Genomic DNA, 18,352 nt, shown 5'->3' with positions numbered 1-18,352 from the left:
GTATATGTGCATTTCAAAGAAACCTAACATTGCAAGAAGGGAAATCTGTACATCTGTAAAGGCTAGGATTAAAATTTTAAAATTTGAAGCTGTGATTTTGTTTTCTTCTTTCTATTTTTTTTTTTAAGTTGTCTTCTTGAGGCCCCTTGTGTTTTTCACCTGCCATCAGGCATAGGAACGTCAAAATATTTGTAAGAACAGCTATTCTTAGGAGTGGTTACAGTTGATTTGGAAACTTATATGCTATTGATAGTTCATCTGAGGTTATCACAGTTTCTGAAAAGACCTGGAAAAGTCACAGAATTGGTGGGGGAATGTGTGTAAATTTGAGCTGACTGTTGTGGTTTGTGGATTGCTAGCCAAAGCCCTTGAGCCTTGGGTGGAAGGCTATTGTCTGAATAATAATAATTTTTTTCTTATAAAATGTATCATGAGAAAAGCTTAAAATGTAATTGTATTGAAAATTCTGTTTACTGGGAAGAACCAAAGAGTCTGAGTGGGACTAATTGTCTCAGGGAGAATCAATAGTTTCTCCTGTCAACTTGGAGCTTCAGTTTCCAGCAGATAAGAAAACAGACTTCTCACAGGCCCACTCAGGAGCCTTCTCAGCTCACTGGAAGATTCAAGCTTGGAATTTTTTCTTCAGAACAGCCACTCCCCCTTTTTTTTTTTAGCTAGTTTGATGACAAGCTACCAACATCCATCAAATATGCCAGAATTTGCCTCCAGAACTCTGTCTTTCTCAGAAAACAAGCCGTGACAGCTGGGTCAGCAATTATAGGCCCAGTGGGAATTTCAGCCAGCGCTGACATTTCTCCATTCTGCTGGGAAAGTAGCGAGTGTGTGCTGTATTTATCTTGACCTAAATGGAGTGGCCACTGAGCTGCAGGAATTGCCTTTATCCAGGGCACTGTTGGACCCACAATTGGCCTATTCTTCATATTCTAGAGAAATCTGCCAATGCATCATCATCTTAATAAGCCACCAATTGAATAGAATTGAGTTCACAATGATGAGATCTTAAAAATCAATTTTCAGAAACAGGGGAGACTGTCTACTGCAGGAAATAAATATCTAACAGCTGTGCTCTGGGTCACTGGAACTGTAGATGAAATAAAGAATTCTGAGGAGTAGTTATCATGTATTAATGGCAGAAAAAAAATCAAGAAGGCCCACATTAGAATTTCAGTACTTTGACTATGGACTACAGAATTGGATAATTTCACAGAGAAAGGAGAGGATGAAAAGGTAGGATTAGAACCTAGGCTGACTATGCAAGTAAGCAGATGAATTTACCAAAAAACAACTCTTTACAAAAACTAAAACTGACCATGCAGTTTCCCTATTTTAAAAACTTCAAGAAATTTTTATTAACCTCAATGTCACATTAAAACCCATATGATTTTATTTTTATTTTTTACAGCAGATTGAGACCCAGAGCATCATGTATGCTAGACAAAGGCTCTACCACTGAGCTACACTATCAGTCCTGATTTTACTTTTAATAGCATCCCTGATTCTGTTGGTTCCTTATAGCCTCTAATATCTTAGGCTTCAGTTTATAAGTTCTCAGACCTTCATGAGCATCAGAATCCCCATAGACCTGTTATGAAGTCCCAGATTTTATACTTGTTATTTTATTTTAATATGTTTTTGTTAATACATTATAATTATAATAATAGTGGGATTCACTGTGACATATTTATACATTCACATAACATAATTTGCTCCATTTCATTACCCAGCACCTCCCCTTTTTCTTCTTTCCTCTTTCTCCCTAGTCTACTTCCTCTATTCTTCTGTTCTCCCTAGTGTTTATTATATTTTTAGCCAGTGTATTAAAATTATACATAAAAGTGGGATTCATTGTGATATCTTCATATATGCACCTACCATCATTTGGTTGATTTCCTTACCCAGTGCCTCCATTTTTCCTTCTTCCTGCCTTCCCCTTAATCCCTTAACCTCTATTCTACTGATCTCCCTTCTATTTTTGTGAGTCCCTTTTTTATTTCACTTTTGCCCCTCTGTATCTTCTGCATATGAGGGAAACAATTCAATGCTTGATTTCCTGAATATGGTTTATTTAATTTAGGATGATGTTCTCCAGTTTCATCCATTTACTAGCAAATGATATGATTTCGTTCTTCTTTATGACTGAGTAAAAACTCCATTGTGTCCATATACCACATTTGCTCTATCCATTCTTCTGTTGATGAGCACCTGGGCTGGTTCCCTAACTTGGCTATTGTGAATTGTGTTGCTCTAACAGATCCTGTACTTCTAGCAAGCTCTCAGGACATACTGATAACTGCTGGTTCAAGGTACATACTTCTAGGCCTCTGCTCCAGCCAGGCAGATAACTCATAGATCCAACATGAGGTTCCATTCTCTTCTCTCCTAGCTTTGAACACATGGCATGGTCTTTCTGTTGGTAACACCCTTTCCTGTTACCTCACTTGCCTCATTTCCTCTGGATGATCTGGTGACCCACTGCCCCACCTGTCTACCTTGACAGCCATCCTCTGGACAGCTTCAGGGCACAGTGCTCCATTGCTGCCCACCAATGTGGAATTGTGGAATTGTGGATAGGTGGTTCCAGCTTAGTGCTTAAAGGCAGAACCTCTATGGAGGGTGTCATTGCACCGTGTACTGCACTTCCAGCTCCTGCCATGTTGAGGGGCTTAGTACATGTATCAGACCAAAAATGTAGGAATGAAATGAGATGCAAAAGTCAACTAGGACAGAGGCTTTGAACTCAGTGTACATAGTGGGGTTGAAAGGTTCACCTTAAGGAAGCCTCCCATGTAATGTGGCTTCCAGGCTCTCTTAGGAAGAGCCACTTGCTTCAGTGAACTTGACCTGTCATGAAGGAGCAAGTACATATGAGCAGGCTCCCAGGGAAATGCATTATAACTGTTAAGGAAAAGAAACCTCTACTTTCAAGATTTTCTTTTTATTTAAATTTATTTTATTTATCTTATTTCACATATGCGCCCACACACACACACCATTATCTATTGCATATTTTGTATTTGCTGCACAAACTCCTTTACTTCTCATGTAATCCTTGAGACAGCTCTCCCATTCTTTAATGAGAAAAAATATATGGTTTCAATGTCAAACAGTTCATTACCTTGTATATGCCTTTGGGCAAGGTACATAATCTTTCTGAGCTTCAGCTTCCACATTTTTCAAAGTATGAAAAATCTGGACCTTGCAGCATTGTTAAGAACACTAAATGAAGTGATATGTACTAATTAGTTTCTTTATACCCCGAGGAAAGGATTATTTAATCCAGAGAAAGAAATCCCCATGTGTGTCTTACAGAAGTTGTGACAAAGAAAACAGAAGTTATATTTGTTTTTGTTTGTTTGTTTGTTTTTAATTATTTTCTGAGTTTCCATAACCCTGCCTTCCAAGATGGTACCATGTTCTCCATCTGCCAATAAGAGCCATTCTCACTGGGTGCTGTGGTGCATGCCTGTAATCCCAGTGACTCAGGAGGCTGAGGCAGGAGGATCATAAGTTCAAAGTCGACCTCACCAAAAGTGAGGCACTTAGCAACTCAGTGAGACCCTGTCTCTAAATAAAATACAAAATAGTGCCAGGGTGTGGCTTAGTGGTCAAGTGCACCTGAGTTCAATACCTGGTACCCATCCCCCCAGAAAAAGACTCATTCTCTAATCTTCATGCACCTTTTCACAAATTTTCCTAATCCTTTTTTCTTTCGCATTTTTAAAGGTAATAATCTATCAAGAAACTTAAACACTACAAATAGTTTGATGTCCATAACCATATCCCAACTACAAATTAAGTTCCAAATGAGATAATCAGGACAAAACAATTATAACTCAGCATACGATGATTATTTTTGTCAACAGCAATCAAAAAGAAAATGGGTCTTTATTATCGCCATTTTAAAATTTGCTTCATCACAGTGAAGTTGGGGATGACAAGTATTTCCCTTGTGTCTGGGGGAGGTATTAAGTATTCGGTTGAGGAAACATTTAATCCTTCTTCAAAACCTTTCTTTAGCTTATGCTTCTCCATCTGTGAAATGGCTGATGCATTTCATGTGTGACTTAATTAATGTTGCAAATGTCTAGGGTATTTGGCCAAGTTCTCCTAGATGTGCACAGTGTTCTCTTTACCTGATGTGGTGGTAGGAGGAAATCTTCCACTGTCCCAATAGGCATGGTCTGTGCTCAGTAAAGAGACATTTCCTCACTACCCCAAGGAGCTTATCTGAGGGCTGCAGGGATGGCAGCTCAAGTGGCTGGGCATGCTTCTGCAAAGGAAGTTACTCCTCTTAGTGTAACTCCTCTTAGAGGCAGCCAGTGCTAAAGGATGGAGAAGATGATGCAGCAGGAAGTCAGAGGGTGCTCAGGCAGCATCACTCAGGTACACAGGTGCCACAGTTGGTCACTACCTTATTTCTTTAGAGTTTTGGAGCAATATAACCTTCTGGACACAGTGCTAGACTTAAAAATAGTGCAGTGAATACTACATATCTGGTCCATGTCCAAATGGATGCATTAGCATTTTGGGTAACAGGACTACAAACAAATGAGGAAAGAAACAAGTGCCAAATATCAATGTGAGGGTATTTATGAAAGGGATAGCAGCATGATTTGAGGGAAGCTATCACTATTGTGGGAGTGGGAATTTCTTAGGGAAAATTCAGGAATCTGAGTACCTGTATTAATCAGCTTTCCATTGCTGTGACAAAATACCTGAGAAAATCAACTTAAATGAGGAAAGATTCATTTTGGTTTATTATTTTAGTGGTTTCAGTCCCATGGTTACTTGACTTTATTGTTTTGGGCCTATGATGCAGCTGCACATCATGGTTATAGCACATGGTAGAACAAAGCTTCTCACCTCATGGTGGTTGAAGGGCAGAGAGAAATAAGAAAAGGCAAGATTCCCAATATCCCATTCAAGGCCACATCTTCACCAACCTCATCTCCTCCCATGCGGTCCCACCTCTTAAAGTTTGCCCCACCTCCTGATAATACCACAGACCAGCAACTGGACCTTTCTTGGAGATATTCCAGATCCAAACCATAAGTGGAAATTGATCATGGAAGCTTCATAGGCAGAGAGCTCAGATACTTAGCACACCTATATGATCTATATGAGTAACATGGAGTAGGTGGGATTTCTAGCTCTACCACTTGCTAACTGCATACTTTTTCATCTCTGAGCCAAGAGTTCCTCATTTACCAAATGGGAATATTAATATCTTCCTCAGAGGATAATTGATATGGTTAGACAAATTCATGCAAAACAAAACAAAATAAACAGAATTACCAGGCTCATGGTATAGGCTTCATAGGCATTATCCTACCACCAATCACAAGTTGACACACACACATACTCATATGCACACACTAAAAGTTCAGCGTGTCTGCAGTAGAGTGTGTGTTGAGGAGGGGAATTAAGAATGAGAAGGGAAAGATGACAGAGCCAGATCCTGTGGAATCTGGAGACTGAACTGACTTCTTAGTTCAAAGGAAGTTCACCAAAGGAATTTAGCAAAGGGAAGGAAAGTTTTTTCTCATATTTTATGAAGATGAGGAGATGTTTCAGTGGAGTTGGTAAAAGTTGAATCCAAGGGGTCAGTTATGAGGCTGTTTTAAGCACTTGGAAGGCAGGTAGTGGTGACAAGAGCTTGAAACCATACCCACCCACTATGATGTGAGTCCTCCAGAACCCCAAGCCTGAAAGGAATTTCTCCATGCCACACTCTTCGTAGTGTCTTCATACCATGATTGAAAACCTTACTACTGAGTAATTCTTTTGGGCTACTGGTAGAATGAGGGGAGAGATGTTGTTAAATGTCATTTCTTGTCCAGGTGTGAGCTTTTGCTTTTGAGAGGTTTCTTTCTCCATTGCACAGATAGGAGAACTAAAACTTAGGGAAATCAAGAAATTGGTTTCACATCTCCCAGCTACTAAGTAGCAAAATCAGAATGAAACAGTGGTCTGTTTGGTTCCAACAATAATTTTGTTGTTGTTTCTCTTCTACCAGTGGATTCAGTATTCTTTAGCTCCCATGGACAATGACAACATGTAGAGGTGCCTCTTTTGTGGTGACCTACGTCACCAACATATCTACCTCACCATTTAAGTCTCTAGCCTAGACAGGCACTGGTGATAATGGGATGTAGATCATAACAGTTGAGATGGATGAAGATGGAAATTAAATAGTACAGTTACTGGAGAAAGGAAGTTTCTGGAAACAAGAAATTGACTGAGAAATTCATGGTTTCATGAGGGATTTGTGGACAATGCTATCACTATGAAATCATAAGATGAAGCAGGATGGTGAAAATAGCAGCAAAATAATAAGTATCCATACATGTATGTGCACACACACACACACACACATGCACACATGCACACATACTTTATAAGATAAGCTTTCTTATTGTATCCTTGTTGTAAGTTTAAATAAGTATACTATTATGCATCATTTCATGAGGAATGAGAGTGAGGCTGATGGTTATGTTGTTGCAGAGTTGCCCCATCCAGGCACCAGACCAATAGAGGAGCTTCTGTACAATGGGTTCCTCTCTCCTTTGTTCAGTGCTGTTTCCAGGCCACAATAGGCAAGTTTGGTTCATGCTGTTTCACTACAGCATGTGTCAGGCATTGTCTGTCCTGTCCCAGACTCTGTGCTAAGTACTAATTGATATGTGGAGAATGGTGATAGAGGATGGGAACATAGTGGCTAAGATGACCTCATGTTTGTGGCATGCCTGGTGCCTGGGAATGTTCTTGTGCAAGGGCACAGGATGCTTATCTGCAGTGGCAATGCCCTGCAAGAGAAGGCTCTGTGCAAGAGTCCTATCACCTCTGACCTTGATCTCAGGCACATAGCTCCTAGGAATAGAGGAATTCCTAAGCTAGACAACCACAATGTTTCACCACCTCCACCACTCCTGAGCTTACCTGCCTCACAGTAAATTTTAGCAATGGACTTTCTTCAGAGCTACGCGAAACATTGCACTTTGCAACTGTGGAGTGCAACTGTGGAAAAGCTACATAGATGTTCTAGTTTCTGTAACTTTCTGAATACAAAGAAAAATGCTTGCATAGTCTTTAACCTGATAATGAGACATATATAAATAAAGATTGGTGGCATAACTCTTTAGATCTGCATCTCCATCAGAGAGCAGCACTCCACCTGATCCCAGATGTTTACCTTCAAAATCTGCATTTCTGAGTCTTTATTTTTCTAATCCCCCATTGCCTCTCTCCGGAACCACAAGTTTGGTCACATTGGTTGCAGCAGCTGGTGGCTCTTCTGGATCCCAACACAGGGGACCTTTTTCTATGACTAGATGAGGGGACGCTCCTGTGAGGAGTGCCTTATATCCTGGATATGATGACTGGTGGTTCTCGGGAGGTTTCTAATACAGTGGAGGTATCAATGAGTGGGCATAAAACAATTTACTGAGGGATACTCTAACACAAAACAGTGGTCAAAATCATGAGGTCTTCCTTGTGCTATGGGAATGCAAAATTGAAACACTGTATCTGCCTGTGACAGATGCAGTGGGACAAATGCTCCCATAAATAAATGTGGAATTTGAGTTAGTGTTTAAATGGTGCCCATGTGCTGTGTGTCTATAAGTCCACAGGAAATAAACACACTGCGAAATTGAGATCTTTCTACCCCTTCCTCTACAATTACCTTAGCCTCCTACAGTCCTGTGATGCACCTCATATCCTCATCCTATCATCCCCTTCCCTGAGACACTGGTTCCATCTCTTCCCAAGTGTATCATTCAAGACCAGTATACTGACTGCTTGCTTCCTCTAAGAAAAACTCTCTAAACCTTCTCTGTTTTGAACTGGGTCAGTCTTCTCTGAGTGTGCAGGACTCTGAACATTCACCTTTACAAGCTCTGATGGGCTCTGTGTGGTTGTTCAGCTCTCTGCTGGGCAATAAAGTTCCTACAGACTCAATTGCTACCAGAGTGTTGTGCAGTGGCAGAGTGGAAGCAGTCAGAAGAGAGCAGGAGTATACGATACACACACCCTGCACACAAGCAGCATTTCAAGTAGCATGAGAAGCTGAAATGTGGCAGAATAGGAAACTTGAGGCCAACCTCACATCCCCTGGCAGTAAACCATTGAATCAAAAATAAAATAGCAACATTTGGGGTGAAAAGGTGGAGTACTAGCCACTGGAGTTGAATACTTAGGATATCAGGCCCTCCAGTTTACCCAACAACCAACACTCCTACTACCTATTGTGGATTTAAAACATATATTGTGCCTGGCACAAAGTGCTTTCTCTCTGTGTGATATCACTTTATATGAATCACACAATTAAGTATTGTGACATCATTTTCTAATGGATATAAGTATCCGCATTTTATAGGTGAGAAAGAAATCAAGTCTTAAAGAGATAAAGGTGAACAAACTAACAATCTATGGTTATCATAGACCAAAATCTGGGCTCTAACGTATGCCAGGGTACTCATTATTCCAGGATTAAGAGTAGTTGGCTTCCTGTAGACTTCATTTTGCTTCAGTTCAGAAGACAGGCACAGATACACAGATGGGGTGGGGTGGGAAGATTTTTGAGAGGGGTAGGAGTTTATAAAAATCACTCTGCATTTGGGCAGTTCCTTTTTACAATCTGGAGGCATCAGTAAACTTTGGATTATAAGCACTTAATTTCATAGAAATAAATTGTGAAGTTGTGTTTTAAAATTAATTACAGAAAAGTCTGACTTCATTTTTTTCTTCATTTCAGAATTTTAAATTTACAAGGATATTTCTTGGTCCTTGGTCAAAATGTACTTAAGGTATCCTTATGTATGCTCAAACTGAGGATTTTAATTTCTTAGCAAATAGTAAAAATTTGAGTTTTTCTGGGTAGTGAATTTCAAATAAAAAGATCCTATCTGGTTCATGCACCCATTCACCTTCACTTCACCCATGTAAGATGGAACATAATGAATCTGTTTCAAGACATGATGGAAAATTTTACATTTTTCTTATTATAAAATTGATAAAAGATTTCAGTAAAATCTTTTATAATAAAAATAGGAAAAATACTAAAATAACCTATAATAGCCTAAATAAATAACTTATAATAGCACTCCCACTTAAAGTCTCTATTGGCTTTTTTTGGCCTACATTAGTCAGATGTCCACACTTAATGTCTAAATTTGTTTAAAAGATTTTATCTTTTGTCTTTAATGAAAACAGAACTGGAGGACACTGTGTTAAATGAAATATGCCAGGAACAGATAGACAAGTACCCGCAGGATATAATGCATATGTGGAATCCACAAAAGTTGGCCTCATGGAAGTTGAGAGCAAAATAGTGGTTAACAGAGACTGGGGAGGGGAGAAGGGAGACATGGGGACAGGTACTAGGCTGTATTCAGACAGAAGAAATAAATTCTGGTATTCTATTGCACTGGATGGTGAATATAGATAATACTAATATGCAATTTATTTCAAGGAAGCTGAAAGAAAAGATTTTGACTGTTTTAACCTCAATAAAATTATAAATGGTTGAATAATTAGATATGCTTACTCCAATGTTTGAACATTATACATGTTCATGTGTCAAAACATCACATAATACCCTGTCTATATGTATAATTTTATATCATTATTTGTGATAATAACAAAGTAAAAACTAATAATTAATAAATGTTTTTATATATAAGCACTATATTGATATATCAGCACAGGACAATGCAGGAAAGATGTGGATACAATGTATTCACCTTTCTGTTCAAATACCAAATATTCTTTCCTAGATATTCTTTTTGGCTAAACTCAGAGGAATCCTCAGAATCCTTCTGAACACAGGCCTCTGGGAAGACAGAATGACTCAACCAGAGCTGGCATAATAAATTAGTTCTCTTTTTGATCTTCAGCCTCAAGACGGAGATGTGGAGATCAAATGGTTCCAACTGTCAGAAGCAAATTCATAAGGAAGATAAATCATGAGAGGTTGTTACAAACTAGGCATCTGACATTACAGCTTGACATAGGTACTTGTCCCCTCAAGCAAAGGCTGACATATCACTAATGAGAGCTTTTTATTTCTAGTATGATGATCAGTTCACTTTGACTCAGTGTGTGGTGGTTGCTTGTAAATGAATAATTCCTCTGAGTCTAATTAGGTTGGGTCTAGTCTATATGCTTCCTGTTGAGCAGGGACCTTCCAGAACTCAAGAACATTGCTGTGAATTGGACAATGCCTAAGATGGAAAAGTAGGAACAGGAATCATGAGGATAGGCACTGATTTTTCTTTTCCTCCTCTCTTTTTGTGCCTAGAATCAGATGTTGCTGACTTTGATGGTCGGAGCTCACTTCTCTACAGGTTCAATCAGAAATTGATGAGCACACTCAAAGATGTGATCTCCCTCAAGTTCAAGAGCATGCAAGGAGATGGGGTCCTGTTCCATGGAGAAGGTCAACGTGGAGACCAAATCACCCTGGAACTCCAGAAGGGGAGGCTTGCCCTGTACCTCAACCTGGGTAGGATTGGGCTCTGCCTACTCCCTTCCCATGCCAGTCAAGAGAACTGCTCTTCATAACAGGTCACAGTAGCATACAAACACTAGTGCTTCCAGTACATCACAGGGGAATCCCTAAAGTACAATCTAAGTAACCTATCACATTTACCTAGGGGTAGAAAAGTACCAATATTTGAAATGCTTATACAGTAGATGGCATTCTTTGACACATGCTGGTATCGCTTTGTAGAGGAAACTGCCAGTAAACCATTAGATATTTGTCTATCTACCTCTTTTCTTGTTATTTCTTTTAGTAACTCAAACTCAAACTTTAGCAAGTTTAAGCACATGTGTACTATAATGAGCATTCTACAATCTATTGCATTAGGCAAAGTTGTGAAAGATAGATTTTAGGGGAAAAATGGAGGAGAATAACTTAAGTTTTTTTGGTTGTTTCTTCAAGGGTTGGGGAGAGAGGGAGGTGATATATGTAAGGGTTGAAAATATAAGCTCTGGGCATTCCCTTATCTTCTTAATGGAAACCTTGTTTTCTTTATGTGACCTGGTTGTGCCAGTGTGAACTGGATTTGTCAAATGCCAGCCAATTTAGGGCAGAATGCCCTCCTGCCTCCCAAGGGGTTATGACCTGAATCCCCTGTTGTAGATCAGCTTTTGCATGGCTTGCCATCTCACTGCAGGCAGGTCTGTATTTCATTGTAGTGGGCTTCCCTATCACAGGGAAGGAAAGAGGGGGCTCAGACTCCTTTAAGTGATCAAATGAGGAAGAGTAAGCAAAGTGCAGAAGGCAAGGAGCAGAGCTCTCTAAGATGCAAAGGCAAACCAAAAAGACACATCCGTAGGTAAAAACAAAAACTCACAATACAACAAAACAGCAAAAAAGACAAAGTAAAGAGAGAGTAAGTGGCCATTTCATATAAGAGTGCCACCACTCAGGCCTTCCAGTTGATATTTATTAATATTAAACGGAGGGGAAGAGAATGATCTTTTAGAGTTTATTATCAAATAGCAACAGAGAAAAGACATAACAGATTGCAGTTTTTAAACTCAAGTTGCATGGGAGCCTAGAAAAATAAAAACAGCTGAATATGTTCCAGCAATTAGCAGGAGAGTCATAAGAAGGAAGAGTGACGTTCTCATCCATCACCCTCAAATCCAAATAAAGTGGTTCTTTATTTCAAGGAATTTCTGAGGGACTTCTTAAGCTTTGTGATGACCAAGGTGGCAGGAAAAACCTACAGAATCCCTAGTTCAACTCATAAAATTGGCATCTTTAGCCAGATGCTTAAAGACATGCAAAGTGTGGTGTTCAAGAGATAGTCTTTGATGTCTCCTATTTCCATTATCTAATTGCCTCTACTGTGTCTGACTTGAACAGAGTAAGTTCTACAGTGGAATTTACTAGGTAGTTCTCTTTGACCTACTTTCTCAGGGTAGAACATTGATTTTTATCCAGACTACTAAATGGGAAAGACATTTCTTCTATCAATCCATAAGGGGGTTAGAGAGATTCCCCTTCCTAGTTTTTGCACATCTTATTCAGCTTGCCCATGGCAATCCGCCCTCTACAGAATGACAATGGCCAGAACCCACACAGGCAGGTGGAGAATCAAAGAGCACAAGAATTATGTGACTGGTGAACTGTTGTAAGAACTAAACAAGACATCAATAGTACACTCAGGTCACTCATCCTTACAAGAACGTATTGCCTTTGAACTGAAGCAGACTGTTTGGGCGATCCCTAATATGAACAGCTGGAATAGAATAAACACATGCAGACCTGATGTCCTTTGGGGGCCAAGTGCAACAATTGGAGACTGAATCCCTCAATTGCATGATCAGCTCATTGAGATCTCGGTGATCTTTCACAGCCTCCAAAGGGTCAAATGAACACTTACTTCAGCTCTTTTGATATTCAGTCATTTTAATGAGCCAGCTCACACATATTTATGGAATGTTCATCATATTTCCTGGAAGATAATTTTTCTGATTGCCATTTTTTTAAAAGCCCATAATCTTGCTCTGTATTAAACATTCCATATGTGTTTACATACATGCACATATTCTCACACCTATATGTATACATAAACATTATATATGACATTATATATAAATATGTATACACATATATTTTATTTAAATTATACTCCACTTATGATTTTTCAAAATGCATAAATGCATTCTGCTGTCACGTATAACTAATTAGAACAAATAAAATTAAATTTAGAAATTACAAGGCAATTCTACACATTATGTCTAAATTCATTAAGTAACTACAGTTAGTTACTTAAAATCACACTGCTGCATAGCTATAGACCTTGCCCAATCTATAAACCACCATAAAACAATTATATCTTAAGTACCAAGGAGTCTATATTCTTGAGTCAGATTGTGAGAAGAGTGTTCAGGATGGGATATTGGTATCCAAGATTAACTTTGAGTTATCTGGAGATTTGATGATAAAGAGGGGAGGGAGACTGGCATTGCCAAGTGTCAGTGAGAGGAGTTGTGCCACATTTCTGTCATTTATGTAAAAAGAAGAGGTTGAACACATGCATTAAGTCAGGGCCTGAGCTGAGTTTGCAAGTATGAGCCTAGTAAAATAATTATTTCTACTTCTAACTCTGTAGTATTTATATAAACTGAAGTAACTATGAATCATTAAAAACCATATAACATGAGCATGTTAAGATAACACTTTCCTAAGGTAACAAAGCCACAGAGAATAATATAAATGAGGATTCAGAGTTGAATGACTCCTAAACCTCTAAAGTATTTTTATTCATTAAAAAGTCATGGATTTCATTGTTTTATTGGTATACAGAGATTTGCCTGATTTGAAGGTCAGGATCACTGGAGTGGCTTGTTTCCTGTTAGTTTCTTTTTACTTCAGTGGTCTGACTTGGGTCCTTAGAAGACTGCTCATGAGTCTTGCATACAATCAAGCAGGGGTATAGGGGTGACTTTCTGGATCTGTGTAGTCTATGGAGATCAAATTTGCCTTCTCACTCTCTATCATGGCCCTCCCCTTCTATATGACCCCCTTTCCATCTGCCATAACTGTTGGCTTTACAATCCATCCAAGTATTTTCGGAGAGCCTGCATTTCTACCAAGCAGCATAGCGTACAATGTTTGTGCAGTGGAGTGCAGATAGTAAGAATACAGGCAATCAGGGAAAATGTGAGAATCATTTTTTTCAGTAAGAGTAGTGGTGAGAATATTAACTTTGAAATCAGATGAAGCTGGTTGTAACTCTAATTCTTTGTTTCCTTGGTAAGGCGTGTGACTTTTTGGAGACAGGCCTGTTGACAGAGTTGTGATCAGGAATAATTGAAACACTGTATGCGAAGTATACCTTATGGGAGATGCTTAATAAGTACAAGCAAATATCAGTATTGATAATCTGACAAGTCAAAGGTGGGAGGGACAATTCCAAAGGCCCTGTAGAGGCAGGCACAGGGAACTTCACGTGAATGACCACCTGTTTCATCAAAGCAAATGAATCCCCTGCCAAGAACAACTTTGGCCAAAATGCCATCTAAATAAGGGTTCTCATCCCCTTTTTATCAGGCTTTCTGAAATTCACAGTCAAGGAAAGTTAACGTGGCATTCATGTATAAACTGTTAAGATAAGTCTAGACAAGAATATTTAATAAAACAATGAATCTAGGTGAAAAGAGTGCTATATGATACCCTTAATTAAAAAAGAAAATGTGAGTCCTAAGGAAAGTGAGGGCACTGACGTGTCTATCCACAGCTTTTTGTGGGGAGGGGCCAAATAAAAGATAAACTTAAAATTGCAATCATTTCAAATTTTATATACAATTGTTATGTTGCTTAGGGGCCTTAGAGAGTTCTTTTATCAATTCATTTTAATTATATCTCAAACCAAGTTTTTATTTAATTGGAATAATTTTTCCTTATGTTTCGGGCCCAAAAGTTACCTTCTTCATGATTTTATCTCTTTTGTCCTTCACAATTACCCATGAAAAGTTTTAATACTGCTTTAATAAACTGGAAACTAGTTAAAACTAAGTAACGGAAACTCAAGTGCCACTAAGATAAAACTTCAAATCGATAGTCCAAGATGAAAAATGTAATCATTTCCTGAGAATTAAATTTTTTTTATAATTTGTAATAATGAATATTTCTAGATGTTTCCAGCCCTTCTCAATGATTTGCAGAAATTCTGTTTTCCCAATTGTTTAAGCAAACCAACATTCACTTCACTTGTTTTAATACAAAATATCTAGGTTTTAGTGTGGAATACCTAGAGGAGAGGGAGAATTAAATTCATTTCTGTTTTCTCTTTCTTGGTTAATTAGAAAGCACATTGTGGGCTATGCATGCAGTTCAGTGGTAGAGCATCTACCTAGCAAGCTTAAGACCCTGAGTTCAATCCCTAGCACTAGGAAAAATAAATTAACTTGCAATTCAGGAGATATTCAATAATTTATATATCACCGATGCATTGTTTTAAATGAAGCAGCTGTGCAGAGTGAAGATTTTGTTTTTAATGAGATTCATTTTTCCCATTATCAAAACTACTTATGCTCAATCTAAAATATAAAAGAAAAAAATGCACTGTGGTAAATGTGTTATTGAATTATATCTGCTCATAATACTTTTTTGTGCCTTTTCTATAGCTGTGTTTAGGTTATATTTATCATGTTTTGTTCTAATTCTATATATTTTAAATCAGCAAAGTATAAATTATTAAACCTTTTATTTATTAAGTGTTATAGTTTATTTTATTAAAAAGGGTATTCACTAAGTATATTTTAACATGATATAAATACTTCATAAACATTACTTGTTGGCTATATTAAAGTCTATTTGGTGATTCTAGCTTTATATAAGACATTTTGTTCCTCTTTCCAAATTATTGGACATTATCTCCAGTTTTTAAATCACTCACCATTTAAAATTTTCTTTACCCCATTTCAATGTTTTCTTAAGATATATTTCCAGAAAGTGAATGACTAGATGAAAAGTCATAAATATTTTTTAATGTTCCTCAATACTTATTAACATGTTATTCCAAAATACTAATGGGATTCAATTTTGCTTTATCTCCAGGCAGTAAAATTATCGAATAAATAAATGAACAAGATAAACAAGGAGAAATGATAACCTGCTTTTAAGGGAAAAAATCAATGAATTGCTTTATGTATTCATAAAATTTCATGAGCTACATTACATGAAATGATAAGTGTGTTAATTAATGTTTATGGTTTCATTAAATGCAGTAAGGAATAAGTCATCATTTATTTAAGATGTGTACTTTTATTCCCCTAAAATGTTAAAAAAAATACGGGGAGAAGAATTATTGGTTGGAATGATGGTAATTCTACTTTCTGAGTATAGGTTAGGACATTGGAGAGGAAAGGATGAACTGAGACCTTGGGAAAAATGAGGGTGGGACTATAGATGCTGGCTCCCCTTCCCACAGACCAGATTCACAGGATAGTGACCATGATAGCAATGGATGCAAGAAGCCTGTGGTGGCAACAACCAACTTAAAACTTACTACTTGAAGTTTCAGGATTTAAAGATCTCAATCTATGTGTAGAGAGAAACTTAATCTCATCAACCTACCAAACCACTCATCTGACCTAGCTGCTTTCTCCTTACATTTTAAAGTTATACATCTAATGCACATTTCCTTAAATAATCGCAAAGGAAATTCAAAGTAGTATATTTAAAACAAGTAATCATTCTGTTGCATATGGATTTCCAATTCTCCCAGCAACAGAATGAAACTAAACCCATATCTCTCACCATGCATGAAACTAAACTCAAAATGGATTAAGGACCTCGGAATCAGACCAGACACCCTGCAGATTATAGAAGAAAAAGTAGATCCAGATCTTCAACATGTCGGCTTAGGACCAGACTTCCTTAACAGGACTCCCATAGCACAAGAAATAAAAGCAAGAATCAATAACTGGGATAGATTCAAACTAAAAAGCTTTCTTTCAGCAAAGGAAACTATCAGCAATGCGAAGAAAGAGCCTACAGAGTAGGAGAATATCTTTGCCAATCATACTTCAGATAGAGCACTAATCTCCAGAATCTATAAAGAACTCAAAAAACTCTACTCCAAGAATTCAAATAATCCAGTCGACAAATGGGCTAAGGAAATGAATAGACACTTCACAGAAGAAGATCTACAAGCAATCAACAAACACATGGAAAAATGTTCAACATCTCTAGTAATAAGAGAAATGCAAATCAAAACCACCCTAAGATTCCATCTCACCCCAACTAGAATGGCGATTATCAAGAATAGGAGCAACAACAGGTGTTGGCGAGGATGTGGGAAGAAAGGTACACTCATACATTGCTGGTGGGACTGCAAATTAGTGCAGCCACTCTGGAAAGCAGTGTGGAGATTCCTTAGAAAACTTGGAATGGACCCTCCATTTGACCCAGCTATCCCACTCCTTGGCCTATACCCAAAGGACTTAAAATCAGCATACTACAGAGATACAGCCACATCAATGTTCATAGCTGCTCAATTCACAATAGCCAGACTGTGGAACCAACCGAGATGCCCTTCAATTGATGAGTGGATAAAGAAACTGTGGTATATATATACAATGGAATATTACTCAGCCATAAAGAATGATAAAATTATGGCATTTGCAGGCAAATGGATGAAATTGGAGAGTATCATGCTAAGTGAGATAAGCCAATCTCAAAAAGCCAAAGGAAGAATGATATCGCTAATAAGTGGATGATGACACATAATGGGGGGAGGGAAGGGTTAGTGTTAGGGTTAGAATTAGGGTTAGGGAGGGGGGCAAGTATGGAGGAAGGAAGGACTGTATAGAGGGCAAAGAGGGGTGGGAGGGGTGGGGGGAAGGGAAAAATAACAGAATGAATCAAACAACATTACTCTATGTAAATTTATGATTACACAAATGGTATGCCTTTATGCCATGTACAAACAGAGAAACAACATGTATCCCATTTGTTTACAATAAAAGAAAAAAAATAAAACAAGTAATCATCTAAAAACATAAAATAAACTAGAACTGTGCCTTATGCCATATAACAAAATAAATTTCAAATGGAAGTAGAAGAAAATTTGGGAAAATTCTACAGTGTTCTTGAAATAGGGAAAATCTTTTACGCTGTAACATGAATCCAGAAACCATAAAAGAAAAGAAAAATGATGGACTTTTAACACAAAAATATGTCAGCCGTGAATAAAATGAATAAACAACCAAAAACAGAAGCAACATCCAAAATAGAATAAATAGGGACAACAAAAAGGTGTTGCCAACATTCTTATTACAGACAGCAGGCTAAATATAAACTGATAGAAAAATAAATAAACATGAGATAGGAGGAGACAGTTCACAGAAGAGAAAACAAGAATGAAAAGATTTTCAACTTTATTCATATTAAGAAAAATGTATGTGAAAATTAGAAATATCATTGTTTTACCTATCAGAGAGGCAAAATTTTTTAGCTAGCATCTAATTTGTTGGGAAGCTTATGGTGAAAGAATTCTCATACTTACCATTCAAGAGTGTAAATAGCATTAACAGAGGACAACTTGACAGCAAGAATCAAATTCTCAAACAACTGCCAAAATAACCTTTCACCACATATAAATACAATAAAGGTATTGTGTTCATTTACAACTAAAAAGCATATTAAAAAAAAAAAAAAAACCTTTCCTCAATGTTAAGATGGACTAATAATCTCTGATTTACTACTTTGTCCATGTTCCCATTCCTTAGAGATACAATATAAACTATTCAACTTATTGCACAAAGTCTTAGATCATGGGTTCTAGGTCTTCCAGCTACCTTTGAC

At 37.7% G+C, this 18,352-nt stretch overlaps 1 protein-coding gene across 1 annotated transcript in view; it reads left to right on the top strand.

The window, feature by feature from the left end:
- The window catches only part of CNTNAP5 (contactin associated protein family member 5), an 861,232-nt gene that overhangs the window by 387,796 nt on the left and 455,084 nt on the right, over positions 1 to 18,352 (top strand). The window contains exon 5 of the mRNA XM_079133610.1: positions 10,322 to 10,525. Coding sequence (XP_078989736.1) covers positions 10,322 to 10,525 — 204 coding nt within the window. The remainder of the gene's footprint in view (positions 1 to 10,321; positions 10,526 to 18,352) is intronic.

Source organism: Sciurus vulgaris, assembly GCF_902686455.1.
Source record: "Sciurus vulgaris genome assembly, chromosome: 3".
In the NCBI taxonomy this organism is placed as follows: domain Eukaryota; kingdom Metazoa; phylum Chordata; class Mammalia; order Rodentia; family Sciuridae; genus Sciurus; species Sciurus vulgaris.
The sequence above is the reverse complement of the archived record's forward strand: the minus strand, read 5'-3'. Positions and strand labels throughout refer to the sequence as shown.